Source organism: Halictus rubicundus, chromosome 14 (assembly GCF_050948215.1).
Source record: "Halictus rubicundus isolate RS-2024b chromosome 14, iyHalRubi1_principal, whole genome shotgun sequence".
Taxonomy (NCBI): Eukaryota; Metazoa; Arthropoda; class Insecta; order Hymenoptera; family Halictidae; genus Halictus; species Halictus rubicundus.
In genome coordinates, this window is record NC_135162.1 from 1,820,001 (window position 1) to 1,836,210 (window position 16,210).

Sequence of the window (16,210 nt, forward strand, 5' to 3'; positions counted from 1 at the left end):
CGCCAAATTATTTATTTGTTTTTCCCTCAAATCCGAATGATTTTTTAATTAAATAAAAATTTAATTATTATTTGTAAATGAAATATTAATTTAATTTATAATTTGTTATTTATTACTTATAATAAAATTTGTCCGACCCTGCTTCTGACTACATTGAATGCTTGACTGTAACTGAAAATGCTGCATGATTGTTTGTTATTCTTTCGAGATGAAAGGAGCGTGAGGGGTCCGCTTCACGTCTTTGCCGCTGTACTGACGCCGCAATACGTAGTCTGGATTTTCCTTTCTATGCACTGTAACTTTTTCATATAGCAACGGGACTTCGGAATATTAAACTTAAATATGCAAACGACAATAAATAATTTTTTGTGAATTTTTCGCCCAAGAAAAATAGTCCTAATTTAAAGTGTCCTAACCTGTGAATTCGAAGACCCACCCCCCTCCCACCCCCCACCCATTGGGAGTGCTAGGGTTAATTGAATTCGATGGAATTTTCGACATGTGTATAACTAACACAGCTCTATAAAAAGTTTCAAAAAGTGTCTTTTTTATTTTCTCATGTAATTCCTACCAATAGCAATGTTTTCTAAGTCTTTTGTGCATGACATTTAGTAAACTGATGCTTCTAATTGCTAATAAAGGTCAGGTCGTTTGGTGTGATACAAAATAAAGTTACACTGTTTTAAAGGGCATTCGAACAATTTCGTGAGCCACTGTATATAAAACATATTTAGGAAATTAAATATCACGTCAATTTTGGGAGTAAATCAATGTATGATGTTTAACCCAAAAAGAAATATATGCAAAAAAACTGTTTTAAATTGATATCAGGATGTATTTCAAAAGTATTGCCAATAGTAGACAGCGTGGCACCGGCTAGGTTATACGATTCCGAAAAGCTTGAGATTTCTAAAAGATAAGGAGGTCGGAAGTCCCCTCACGCCAAACTGAATTTTCAATATGCCATTCGATAGCTTATCCAAAGAAAATACTTTGTGCATGCATGTCGACATGGGGGGTGGGGGTAATGGGGTGAAAAAAATCAAGTTTTTTCGTGATTTCTTTTATCCTCTTCAATTAAAACTTCTAAAAAAATCAGGCATATTTTAGCTATTAAAATGCACATCGATGAATTTTTTAAGAATTTTTAGCATCAAAACCAAATTTCCAAAAATAAAAAAATTTTGAAATGCCGATTTCTTGTAGAAGTTTTGAGATACTAACTTTATATTTTTACAGTTTCAGCATCTCGTTCTAGTTGTTAACATATAATTTTTTCAGATTTTCCAAAGTGGGGGCACGTAGTTAAAAAAAATTATAGAATATATGTACATCCAATGGAATAGGTTGTACTGGAATCAAGCGTCCTGTAATCAATGATGACAGCGACGAAATTGAATGCAGCAGAAGGGTAAAAACTCTTCCATGGAAATACATATACGTACATATATACATATATGTTGTTTTTATGTCATTTTTTTAGAGATATCAAGGTCACCTTGACTTTTTAAAATGGAACCACCCTTTTTTAAACACCTACCATGATAGTCCCTTTCATTAGGAATTCAGTGACCACATTATTCCAAGGACATTCAAGGTTGAGGACAGAAAAAACGTATAAAACTAACATATGGAGAATACCTGTATTTTAGAAATGTTCGAAATGGTGGCCGTCTACGTCGATACATTGATGTAAACGAGCTCTGAAGGAATGTTGAACTCTGATAAGTACATCCGAGGTGATATTCGTGCATGCTGAGATGATACGCTGACGCATATCTTCAACTGTTGTTGGATCATCTATGTACACGGTCCCTTTTAGCAGACCCCAGAAAAAGAAATTCAGTGGATTTAAATCAGGCGAACGTGCTGGCCATGAAACAGTTCTGCCTCGTCCAATCCATCGGAAATCGAGAATTCAACGTTTCTCTTGTTACTCGTGTATAATGAGCAGGACATCCGTCTTGTTGGTACCACATATCATAGCGATTTTGTAAAGGGACATCTTCTAACAAAATTTGCAGATCTTCTTGCAAAAATTGAGCGTATTTCTGTCCCGTCATCATTCCGTTAACGAAATATGGTCCAATTACTTTGTCGTTCAAAATACCACACCACACGTTTACGCTCCATTGTCTTTGATGATCAATTTCTCGCAGCCAGTGCGGATTATCCACAGACTAATAATGGGCGTTCCGAAGATTAATTGAGCCATGATTAGTGAATGTTGCTTCGTCCGTAAACAAGACATTGTAGCCATGAGTAAGGATTTAATCAGGATATGCTGGATAAAGGAATTTATTTTTGGGTTAGGAACAGGGGTACAGGAAAGTGAGGTATATGTATAAATTCATTCAATTGCTCGCATTATAAATCACAATCATGCAAACTTTCTCTCATCACACGTATACTCTAGCTAGGTTCCGTGGTATTTTCGCAACCGATCCGAAGATGCTCTGTCCTCTCTCGCTCGACAAGGCGTCCAGGTATTATCGCCGTACTCTCCTTGTCGAGACGAGCGGCCAGGAACACTCTTCCGTTCCCTCTCGGCAGGCGTCCAGGTATTGTCGCCGTACTCTCCTGCCGAGCCCTGGGCGGCCAGGAGTTGACCCGTTCTCTCTCGTTCGACAGGCGTCCAGGTATTATCGCCGTACTCTCCATGTCGAACGAGCGACCAGGAACAGACTCCCGTCCTCTCCCGTTCTCCCGACAGGCGTCCAGGTATTATCGCCGTACTCTCCTGCCGGTGTGCTAATGCTAACCAAGAGCGGCCGTGGTCCTTACCTCGTCCTCTCTCTCGGAATAGCAAATAGGCCGAGTCCCTCCGTGATCCCTCTATTTATATAAATTCGTTGCTATCCGCGAACGTGAAATCAACACCCGGTCGTTAAGCGTGATTCGACTTTTCGAGCGCTCCCCTCGCGTCGCTTCCCCGCGTGATTGCCTACAAACTCCCTTCGCGAAACTTCTAGAAGCTTGTCGTTCCGCGTTTTGTTTTACTTTTCCGTCTCGAATTTTCTATACATGCTACAACATTAGAAAAAAATGAATGATTTTGAAGCAGTCCCCATTGACAAAAGTTAATTCTATTTTGAAAATCATTCCCGTGCAATTCTTGATGGAGCGATATGTGGAATGGATGAAATTTATGTCAGGCCAGAATTCGTATTACGCTACTTTGACTTATGCCTGCTTCCCGGGAAATTTTTCTCGTACTCACGTGAGGATTGACAGCTATAGCTGCTAAAATATTAATTTCATTGTCTTCATTAGTCGTGGGATTCTTCCGTTTGTGCTGTCTTGCATGTACACTTCCAGTACTTCGAAACAACTTGTACGTATTAATAAAAGTCTGTCTAGAAGGAGTGTTTCGGTCGGGGTACCTTTCTTCATAAAGTAATCGGGCCTGCACTGCATTTTGTCTACATTCACAGTAAATCGTGGTCATATCACACTTTTCAGTCATTGAATAAGATATAGCGGAATCGCGTTTGGAAACATACTGATAGTAAATAAGAATGCTGAATAACAATAACATTGAAGGACCTTAGTATGTTTACTTTAACTACGACCACAGTATGTTTACTATTTACTACAAGTCTTAACCGTGATAAACGTATTCTGCTTTCATATTCTATTGATGAATGACCTTGGAATAATATAGTCACTGAATTCCTAATGAAAGGGACTATCATTGTAGATGTTTAAAAAAGAGTGGTTCCATTTTAAAAAAGTCAAGGTGACCTTGATATCTCTAAAAAAATGACAGAAAAACAAAAATTTTTTTATGGTATCGTGTCAGCCCCATTGTACCATTCAACTTTGTCCTTACCATATTTTACGTATCTTTAGAAACAACAAAGATATTTCAGGTGCGAACGTTAGGTGACTCACCCTGTATATTATTTAAAATTTGATATATTGTCCATCTAAGAAATTAATTACATGAGTACTATAGATATGGTACTTGTACGGGCATGGAAAAGGTAATAAATGGCGGTTTTTAATTTTTTTCACTATGTGCCCCCACTTTGGAAAATCTGAAAAAATTATATGTTAACAATTGTAACGAAATGCTGAAACTGTAAAATTATAAAGTTAGTATCTCATAACTTCCACAAGAAATCGGCATTCCAAAATTGTTTTATATTTGAAAATTCGGTTTCGAAGCTAAAAATTCTGATAAAATGCATTCTAATAGCTAAAATGTGTCTGATTTTTTCAGAATTTTCAATTGAAGAGCTATCGAATGGTCTATTGCAAATTTAATTTGGTTTAGGGGTACTTTTCACCTCCTTATCCGGCTACACCCTTTCAGCAACTGAAGATTCGAATCAAATTTTGTATTTAACGAAAGAAGTAACGCGTATGAACGTATACAGTGAATTCTCGTCATACAGGGACTCTTACTAATATTCGGACACTCTTAAAAATCGCATAAGTTTATCAATATTGGACTATACTACTTCAATTGTTTTGAGAAGTTAGAACAATTGGATCGCTACATAACGTGAAAAAAATGTTTGATTAAAATTGCAATTGGTCGAAATTATAAACAAAGTACTAAAAGTTGTATTTTTCAACTTTTTTGTGCGGGCTTATATTAAAAATTTAAAAAGTACGTTTTGTATATCTGTATTAATTATACACATTCTGAATATTTCATCTAAATCGATCAACGTTGCAATGAGCTACAAACGTTTAAAGATGAACGCTTACGGGTGAAAGTCGCAGAATTTTGGCCTTGTCAAGGAATTTCGCCCTTATGTGATTATTTTGAAACATCTGTAACTCATTGCAACGTTGACCGATTTTGATGAAATTCTCAGAATATGTATAATTCATAAAGATCTACAAATCGTACTTTATAAATTTTCAATGTATGCCCACATAAAAAAAGTTGCAAAATACAACTTTTAGTATTTTCTCTGCAATTTCGACCAATTGCAATTTTTGTAAACATTTTTTTCACTTTATGTAGCAACCAATTGTGCTAACTTCTTTAAAAAATCCAAGTCGTATGGTCCAATATTAACAAAGATATACGATTTTTAAAAGCGTCTGAATATTAGTGGGAGTCACTGTAAGTCAGTTGCGCGGTTGTGGCGACTGACAATTAGACGAAATCTGAGGTTCTCGCCGAACGTTGCATTTGAAATACACAGTGCACGCTGGAAACCTAACAGTCAGTATCCGTCTGTAATTGTAAGTCATAAACCTATGACCACTGACGGATAGTGACAAGGAGGCTGAGAAAATGTCTTTCTCCGATACAATATCGCACGTAGAAACGGACAGCGAAGTTCGAGAGCGGGATATACCCCGCGGTTGTGTGGGTAGTTCCAATGACTTCCAACCGCGAAGCTGGCACTGACTTGCAGCGGGAATTCACTGTACATATGGTAGTGATTAACAATTTCATTTTAAGCAGTTATTCTAGTTTAATTTCAAATTCTAAATGTCAAAAATTAAACATTTTTAATGCGAATACGTTATTTAGTCATTATTTAGTTTTGTAAATCCTACATAGAATGAAACATGCGAGATAAACAATAAAATAATTATGCGTCCACACATAGTTGTGCAGAGAATAACTGTAATAATAATATGACTTTTAGACATAAGAAAAGAATACCGTACCTGAAATCTATAGAGAGAACTATCATCTTTTACGGTGAGTGTCTTGGAGTCATTTACCGGGAAGAAGTAGCCGTACTGGCAGAGTTGATTGGCAATGTGGACCGCCTCTACTGTCAACATAATATTTTATTTTTACTGAGAAATTCAATACATGTCAGAAAAGCTGCTAAACCATATCCAACCACATGCAACTCTAGAATTCATAACATTACAGGTACAAGACAGTTGCTGTATATACAGCTACCTATGAAAGTATTTATACAAGTCATGGAGATACAATCATGTTTATTTGTAGAACGAAGTTGGTTTAAACGATATATGTATCAGCATAGCAAAGAGTAAACTACATTTCCAGTGTGGTAATATTGAATTGAACGGAAAGTGTTTCCAATACGGCGTTATAATATTTTGCTGTGTAATTCATGTAAATGTTCTTATAATCTCATCTAATATGCTTGAAATTCCCGAAACAAATATCTTCAAAAATACGAATGTTATGAAAAAATGTTTTAAATAGAAGTTGTATGTTTTTACGGGGAACACATTAAGCTGTTATTTATTTGACTTTGAAATAACTTTGAAGAATGCCTATACAGGACCACTTTCAATTTTTAAATTGAAACTCTCTTTTTTATTGTATATTCTTATTGCTGACATCAAGATATTTTCGAAAAACTAGCTGAATGTAATTTTAGCATAAACCGTGATCCGTGATCCGTTTGATACTAGGATATAAGTAGTTCAAAAGTTATACGTGTTTAGAGATACGCGATTTTCAACGCTTTTGACAGGTAAGGCCACCGCCATGTCGGTATGCAGTGAGCGACAGTTAATTTTCTTAATGACAATTTAAAGTCAATCTTCTCGAAAACGAGACGTCAAATGAAAAAATTTATTCTATATTAACGACTTATTCGCTCATGTAGAATGTTTATATCATATTGGGACATTTTGTAGATATACACTATCAGCAAAAAGTTTACAATCACTTGCTAATTTTTATAAAAATCGCATATACCGATACATTTTGAAATGATCCATCGTTATTATATCAAATATTAACTAGTTGAATAATATTTCTGAACAGATTTCAGAATTTTCTTATGTCCATAATGTTCTTGTATAGTTTATACACTCAGTCTAAGGCAAAGCTCGGAATGTACTTTTCTAAAGAGATATCTTTGGCAAGTTCTACAAGAAGCATGGGAGCTAAAGGCATTTAGTTTTTCTTATAAATATCCTGTTTCTCTGAACTTACGCAGTGCTTCTAAACTTTTGGCCGGTAGTGTATATGCAATAAAATAGTTTACGTAACTTTAAAATCGCTTTGTAAGAAAACATTTAAGTTTGGACCCACAGTTGCTTTGAGACCTTTATTATTTACTATGCGTATATCTCCGTAAAAAAAATTTTTTTTAAATCGGACTTTGGCACATTATGCACGCACTATTAGGCTATACAAAAATAACTTTTTTAAAATAAAAATCGAAAATTTATAAAATGGATTTTTTGCCGCCTTGGCACCACTGTGCGACCCGTCAATTTTGAGAAGTCATATCTCAGGAAAGGCTTACGGTAAAACTACGTTCAGTTAGTGCTTCGAATACATTTAGATGCCAACAATAATAATATATAATAGAAAATATAGGTTTCAATTTAAAAATTCAAAATTGCTTTTTATCGGCTTTTTCAGTTATCTCAAGGTCGAATAAAAAACAGCTTATTAAGTCTCAAGCGAAACCATACAACTTCTACTGAAAACATTTTTACATATCATTTATATTTTTTTAGACATTTTCCTTGGAAATTTTACATGGGACACCCTGTAGAAAAAGAATAGCGAAAACTAACGAAAATTGTGTCATTGATTAAACACTTCCGTTTTTATGAAAGTAATGTAGTACTACTTAATGAGATAAAAACACAATAACTCTCCGTTCAACTTATTATAACGGTTGATTAACAGTTTAATGTCCACGATTTTTGAGACACTTCCGATAGTTTGACAAAAAAATCTCACCAAAAGTTAATCACTTTTCAGTGGTCCACAAACTGTACCATTAGGAATTAAAAAACAAAGTTTCTTTTTAATGAAAAGTCCTGGTCACCTTACTTTTCAAAAAGGCACTATGTAATATAACTGACTACATAGTTTTGTGAACGATGTTAAGACGAATTCAATGATTTATTATACTATGACCTTGAGTGGACCTTGAGCTAAGCGACACTTATCGTGTAACAAAGCTTTATCATTTCTTTAATTTCTTTAAAGAAATTTAATTCTTTCTTAACCCATTTGCATCATAAGGAAATATGAAAAGAAGGCCTTTATCACCAAATTTTTTTTTATTATATTTAAGTACAAAAATGATTACAGGTAAAAGAACTTCATATTTCAGCATTATAAGAAAAAATAAATTGAGCGTATATATACGCTCCGGTGATAGTGACCAGGAAAATTGAGCGTATGTATACGCTAATGATGCAAATGGGTTAACAAAATTGATACAGAAACACAGGAACAAAATATTATCATTTTATTTTCTAATGAAAATAAGAACAGTTGCAGTAATATATTAGATAATGGAAAAATACAGTGTTTACTCATGTATGTCCACAACACAGGTCTACCCAGGGACATATATTGACTGGAAGATACTATTCGGTGATACACTGCCGAACGTAGAAAAGGACAGCGAAACTCGCATGGCCTTGGTCGCTGAGAAGTGCAACATACATGTTTACTCGATATCCTTCACGGGGTATACCCCACGGCAGTGGAGATAGTTCTGGGACTTTTATCGGCTTGATATTTGCGACATATATCGAGTAAATAATGTATACAGAATAATAGAAATAACTGAAACTTAAATGTTCTATACGACAAAATTCGTTTATTTTGGTTCGCCTGGATTCGTTTTAAAAGTTATGCGTCTATTTTATATACATAATCTGAATAAAATCGGGAATTACGCGACGAAGGAAAATAAAATGTTATTATGTCTTGGTATTTCTTTATCAATTTTGTTCAGAAAGGATCAAATTTCTTCGAAGAAATTAATTAAATGATAAAATTTTTTTACACGAGAAGAGTCGCTATTTAATATAAATTTCTTAATTCAAGGTCAACTGAAGGACATAGTATAGTAGGTCATTGAATTCGTCTTGAAATCTTCTACAAAACTATGCAGTCAAATACACACAGTGTTATTTAATAAAGGTCAAGGAGGCCTTGACTTTTCTTCGAAATGAAACTTATTTTCAAAATCCTAATAATACAATTTGTAGACCATTAATAACTGAAATGATTTTTGTTCCAAACATTTTTTTGTCGGACTATTGGAAGTGCCCCAAAAATCGTGGGGACTAAATTGTACACTATACTGTATATTTGGAAAATGAAAATGCCGGATGTGTTCTAAAATGAATCCAATAACTCTCTACCTTTGAGGCTTGACCAAATACTTTGCATGTGAGAATGTAAGAAGTAGGACATATTCAGTTACTATTTTGCACAAACATGAAACAGTTTAAACTACGTTAGTATAATAAAGCAGTGTGTACTGAAGTTTCAAATGTGTGTTCTTTTACTGATTTTCCATCTGTGTAGACTGAAAAAATCGCACGTCTTCATAGTTTTGACGGAGTTGACTAATAATACAATGCAGACAGTTTAGTAAATACTATAAACTTTGATAGACGAGGTTTACAACTGTAAAACTAAATGAAAGACTCGTTTAAACATTTTCCTGAACAAAGTGCACCGATGAAACTTAGTAATTATCTTTTAGCTAAAATACCCTGGTCCGTGCAGTGTAATTCTGTTGTCTAATTAAAATTATTACAATAAGTTATTACCTAATGATACTGTACACGTTCCATTGAATCGGCGCATTACAAATAGATGTATTTATATCTCAGATTCAAGAGAACACAATGCCATGAAAAGGAAATTCTGTTCATTTTGAGGAATTATACTTGATACTGTAGAGACGTATGCAGGGGGTGGACTTTAACCATTTTGAATATATCCGTTATTTGTAATAATATGAAGAAACGATACACACAAAACTTGCATGTTATAGAGTGTAAAATATTATGATACAAACATTTTTATGTGGGTGTACCCGTCTCAGAGATTTCAAGGTCACCTTGATTTCTTTAAATGGAATGACCTATGTACCTTTTGTATCGTTAATCGATAGAATATCAAATTCTATAATAATATAATTCTATAAGTATATAATTCTATTTGTCTCGTGTAAAAATGTGTCTACCACTTTTATATCTTCTAAACCTAATAATTTAACGAGATATTATCGAAATAATTTTCAATGCATATTTAGGGTAAAAGACCCAATTACTGTGGGGTGCTAATTACTGTGCCTATATTAATTATACTTATTTTGAAAGCATAATGAATATTAAAAAAGAGATTGTTACGTATGGAGACGTTTCTCCACGTTCACTCGATTAGAAGTTCTAATCTCTTTTCTGAGAACGGAAAGCGTCCCAATAGGCCCCTTGTTTATAGAAGGGATGATTGTGCTCCGGCTGGACGCAACTGGCACGAAGCATGATTCAATAACGGCACCGTACGATTTCTTGTTATGGAAATCTTGAAAACATTCCCTTCTGGAATGTTTTGTCAAGATAGTCTCTGATAGGAAACACCCTGGCTAACCCTTCGTTTTACCCTTTAACCAAAGATCCAGCTGCAAACCTTAAACTCACTCGAAACGATAAATACGAGTATGCGACCGTAGAATAAAACAGACACATATCCCTCTCATTTTTTAGGGTATATAAACCCATTCATTTTCATCCTCTTCGGTTCAGTCGAGAAGCGGTTCAATCGAGAAACGGTTCAGTAGAGATTCAGAAGTGATTCGGTCGCGGTATAGTAATCGTGCAGTCACGTCGCGTTACACGCGTAAGAGTCAGTTCTAGTGAAATCGGGTAAAAGTCCCTTTCGAATCAAACGTAACCTTATAAATTCCGGTAGTTCGGTGTATATTCTATTTGGCTTTTAACAATCGCTCTCCGACCCCGCATTGCCAGTGCGTCAACACCGTACATCATAGGTAATAAATTCTGCAATTATACACTTATTACATTCATTCGCGACACAGACAACTACACATGTAATTATTTCAATTCAGAATATATTTGTCTTGTTTGTTAACTCGCGTAATCTACAACCCTTAATTATTGCCTAATATCCTAATCTAATAATTGAACGTTCCCACATGATACAATCTTACCGCTCGGATTGTATCAATTAAATTATATACAGGGTGGCCCACATAACTCTGAACAGCTCAATATCTCGAAAACTATGTCATCGATTTTAAAGTTCTTAGTCTTAAATTTCATGGAACTGAAGGGCCTTTCTGACTACATAAACATGAAGTGGCCTCCCTTCCCCTTTAACGGGGGAGGGGAGGTACCTTTGTAATTTTAAATGGAACCCCCTATAAAATGTTACATATTTAGATTCTACCGGAAAAAACAAGTCAATTTTGTCTGAAACATTTTTTTGTCAGATACTTCCATGATGAGATATAACAGTTTGAATTTTCGAGTTGTAGGTACTTGAAGCGCTCGGAAATAGCGTTATGGAATTATACGCGCTTGAGTCCTTTGCTTATTCATGAAGAAACACAAACAATAATATTTACAATTCTTGAGTTTGACTCACTTATCTATGAAAACGTTTTCAGTTTAGAGCTGTTATTCAAGCAGTAACATTGTGATTATGGCTACTTTTGGCACAGAAGTGAATATGTTACTAACGTTAGGTGAATGCCAAAAAAATTATCGGCGTGCAGCAGTGATGTTTTTTGAACGTTATGGGATCAAAAAATGTCACGCAACATTTCATAATTTAGAAAAGCGGCTTCGCGAGCACGGTGAATTGTGTAAAAAAACTCGCAATAAACCTAAAGCTGTCACTAATGAAAATAATAGTGCCAGTATTCTTGCTGCAATTACATTAAATCCTCGTATTAGTCAACGTACACTTGCACAAACATCACATATTAGTCGTTCATCAATTCAACGAATTTTGAAACGGCAAAAGTATCATTCATATCACATGGTTTTATCACAAGAGCTTTCGATAGCAGATTACGATCACCGCGTAAGATTTTGTGGGTGGCTGCAGGGTGTTGTGGAAAATGACTTTTTGTGCAAAATACTTTTTTCCGATGAGGCCACTTTTATGAATTCAGGGCATGTAAATAGACATAATCTGCATTATTGGGCCGTGGAAAACCCAAATTGGATGCGATGTGTTCCCTTTCAACATCGATGGTCTTTAAATGTTTGGTGTGGCCTAATAGGAGATTTTCTGATTGGACCTTACTTTTTTCAAGAAACTGTAACATCTGCAAGTTATTGTGATTTCTTAAAAAATCATTTGCCTGCGCTTTTGGAAGATGTGCCACTGCACGTTAGAAGAGAAATGTGGTTCCAACAAGACGGCGCTCCTCCACATTTTGCAATCATCACCAGGCAATTTTTGAACGAAAAATTTGGGAACAAATGGATAGGTCGTGGGGGACCTCGTCAATGGCCTCCTCGATCCCCCGATCTAACACCATTAGATTTTTTCTTATGGGGATATGTAAAGGACAAAGTTATGTTTGAACAACCGACGACAAAAGAGGATATGAAACAAAGAATACGTGACGCTTGCGCTTCAGTGACTCCCGAAATGTTAAAAAATGTTAGAACAACTTTGATGTTTCGAGTAAATAAATGTTTACAAGCCCGTAGTGGACATTTTGAACATTTAATTTAAAGTACATTTTATTTCTTCACGAATAAGCAAAGGACTCAAGCGCGTATAATTCCATAACGCTATTTCCGAGCGCTTCAAGTACCTACAAATCGAAACTTCAAACTGTTATATCTCATCATGGAAGTATCTGACAAAAAATGTTTCAGACGAAATTGACTTGTTTTTTCCTGTAGAATCTAAATATGTAACATTTTATAGGGGGTTCCTTTTGAAATTATAAAGGTACCTCCCCTCCCCCGTTAAAAGGGAAGGGAGGCCACTTCACGTTTATGTAGTCAGAAAGGCCCTTCAGTTCCATGCAATTTAAGACTAAGAACTTTAAAATCGATGACATAGTTTTCGAGATATTGAGCTGTTCAGAGTTATGTGGGCCACCCTGTATAAGTTACGAGGCTTACTAATCTTAAATTCAAATCAACAACGATTTCAACATTAACTAACAAATAGAAACCATATTCAAGGGGTAATAACCCCCTCGCCGGCCTCTCGCGTTGCTCGCAGCCCTGGCTCGTAACAAGATATATAACATAAATATTAGCTAATTGTAATGAAAGAAATTGAATATCCCTTTTTAGTATTCATTATGCTTAATATAGGCACAGCACATTAATATGGGCAGCTTACCCTCCTACCTGGAAGCTAGTAGGTGCTCGATCCGATGTCCTGGAAAATTATTTCGATAATACGAATATGATACACTATCGATTCACGATACAAAAAGTAGGTCGTTCTATTTAAAGAAATCAAAGTGACCTTGAAATTTGCCATACACCCATATAAAAAAATGTTTGAATGACAATATTTCCCTCTCTACACTATACAAGTTTTATACATATCATTTTTTCATACTATTACAAATGATGCAAATATTCAAGGTATATAAGTCACGTGGTTCACCCGTGTCACGGGTGACATACATATATAACGTGTACCTGTACGTAGTACAAGAGTAGTTACATAAAGTTTTAAGCAAAAGAAGGTACACAATATCGTGCAATTCGTAACATTTTTCGTAAAATTGAATTTATTATTTAATATTTAATTTTATTCCTTTAATATTAATTTGATTTTTCATGATCAGCTTTGTATTATACAGGGTTTTCCATGAAAAGGTATCATTTTAAATTAAGAAAAAAGATATTTAAAAAAAATGGTATTGTTTTTATTTCAATGTAAAGTACAGACGTTGCTGTTAACTGTGGAACACAATATCCGATAAATGGTCGCCTCGACTTCTGTTGCAAATGGTCATCCTTTTGACGAAATTGTTCATTACATTTTCGCACAATTGTTGCTTATGTCGCAAATAACGGATGGAATATTGTCCTTAAGTACGTCAATCGTTTGCGGAGCGTTGGGGTAGGCCAGTGCTGAGCAGGTTTGCCTCAATTGAGGTAAAACCGTCCTCACCGTAGCTTCCACTGTCCCCTTCCAGTAAGCGTCGTTACCATGCAGAAAGGACGCGCTTCGCCTGTTGCGTGTTGCTACGAAGGTACGTACAGTGGGGCAACGAAGACACCAGACACCAGCGAACGTGACGAAGGTGTGCGCTGCATAAAAAAAGAAGGCTTGGTGGGGAAGCAAGCCTTTGAGGGGCCCCAACCGTGCCTAGCACTGACGTAGACTTATTCTTTAACGTAACCCAAAAGGAAAGAAGGGCCTAGCAGGATAAGAATGGTCCAGCGGCCCCGGCAACGATTTTTATCGGTATTGTGTTTTAGGTTGAAAGATAATCCCCCAAAATTTTAAGTCGCTAACCCTTCACTTAAGGATAATATGAGGGTAAATACCCTTAACTGTATCATTTTTTTTCTCGGTTGTTAATTAAGATATTCAGATGGAACAAAAACGAAAATATTCGAACTTACCTCCTTCATATCATATATTTTTTCAGAATTGTGATCAAATTATTAAGGGTAGAAAAAAATTATTGAATTTTTTAGGGGTGGGGGTTGCAAACAACCCTTCGAGTGACCACTTCAAAAAAATTCAAGAACAATGTTCTGTTACCTATTTAATATATACAAAAGTTTCAAGATCCTCAGATTGGTGGAACATAGTTAAATATTGAAAAACAAATGAAATTACGCCATTATAATAGTATAATGTATAGTGCAGTGTTTCTTACGACTCTAATTAATAATTCTTATCAGGAGATTAAATCCCTCCTTGATCAATTATTACTTTTTAAACGCGACGCATCGTATTATATTTTATTCTTATCTTCCCGAATTTATAAATAGACATTATGTAGGTGTAAAAGAGAATTTTAGGAATCAAAATATAGATTTATTCAATCTTCGTCACTATTTTCCTCAATTACTGGTACAGTATGTGTTACATCAAATATTTTGGTTAATATCTCCGATGGTTTTACAATTTTCGATTTAAATCGCCCATGAGATAAATAGTAAATAATTGTAGCAACATAGCGATGAAAATTTTACTAAGTATCTTCGCATAATTTTCGCCATTTTTATAATGAATTTTCTCAATTTCTGTGTGTTGCGTAAGCATGTTTCGTTCCATTTTCGCAAGCCGTAAAATTTTCAGTTGAAGTTGCTCAATAAATGACAATTCTACTACTCACATGAAAAAAATAACGGGAAATTTAAAATAACATTTCTTTATGGAAAATCCTTTATTTCCTAAATATCATAGACAACCCTAATAATTACAAATACATCTGAACGTGGTTATTTTCAGATTTATTTTCATCATATGAATGTCACCAACTCTATGTAGTTCATACTAACTTCATTCTTCTATATTATACAATACAAAAGTTTAGATATTTAATAATGTGTAATTCTCGGCGTGCTTATATTGTCATCCTATCTTCTCAAATGGTGGCTCGAGATTTGTAGAATGAGGTCGAAAGAGCTCGAACTGCCTACGGCAGGGAGTTCTAACGTGTGGCTCGCGGTCACATGTGGCTCCTTCCCGCTTAGGTTCTTCCCCCACACTTAGACTTCGTCGTTATGTAATAGTGCGTAAACTTCGTCCTTGTTACCGTGCCACTACTGCCACCACACAAACTCTACAGCTGTACGTAGTAGTGGGAAGAGGTTTGACTAATGGTGGGGACCTTGCAGTTCTGCGGGGGGGGGGGGGGGGCAAGTTAGAACTCAGTGGCCTATGGCTTGATTCCGACTGATTCGGACCGTTTTGGCTTAATCGGGACCAATCATTCGATCCAATCAGCCTTTCTTGGGCTTGGTCGATTCGAACAGTTCGAGCCGCTCCTCTGCAAAGATCAATCCTCTTCGAGAAATTGTCTTCTGCTCTTATAATAGTTCTAGCTGGCGAAACAGACTTAGGATCGTGTTTACATTTGTACACCTACGGTACCCGTTCACGAGTTTGTTGATATCGGATTACACTCGGAGAGGCGTTTCGACAAAACCGTTTCAGTTATAAATTGTTTGCTGCACATGACACCTGCAGACAATTTGTCGAAGAGGATTGATCTTTGCAGTCGAGCGGAGGGGAATAATTTTGAGAATCTGATGTAATAACGTATTACTAAACACGTTATTTTCCTTCAGCATTGTAGTTGAAGTTTTTTTATCCGTGTGGCCTAGTATGACCTTGGATGATCTTGTAACGTGGTTAAGAAACTCGTCACATAGGATATTATCAGACTACGTGGCAACAAGTATAGTGTTCTGTTTGAAAAAATTAAATTGACCTTGAGATCACCTAATCCCCTCCACCTAAAACGTCGACAATATACATCGGACGATGTCCCCCTCAATACAGAAC

General features: G+C 35.6%; 1 protein-coding gene and 1 long non-coding RNA gene across 3 annotated transcripts in view; one reads left to right on the forward strand and one right to left on the reverse strand.

Moving 5' to 3' along the window:
* Window positions 1–16,210, forward strand: part of LOC143360820 (uncharacterized) — a 283,741-nt gene that overhangs the window by 109,413 nt on the left and 158,118 nt on the right. The window lies entirely within an intron of this gene.
* LOC143360806 (regulator of G-protein signaling 11) overlaps window positions 1–16,210 on the reverse strand; it is a 188,860-nt gene that overhangs the window by 105,845 nt on the left and 66,805 nt on the right. The window contains exon 5 of one of the 2 annotated variants that reach the window (XM_076799940.1): window positions 5,641–5,747. In XM_076799940.1, coding sequence (XP_076656055.1) covers window positions 5,641–5,747 — 107 coding nt within the window. Of the gene's footprint in view, window positions 1–5,640; window positions 5,751–16,210 lie in introns of both variants that reach the window. The other variant, XM_076799939.1, reaches the window with a different exon arrangement.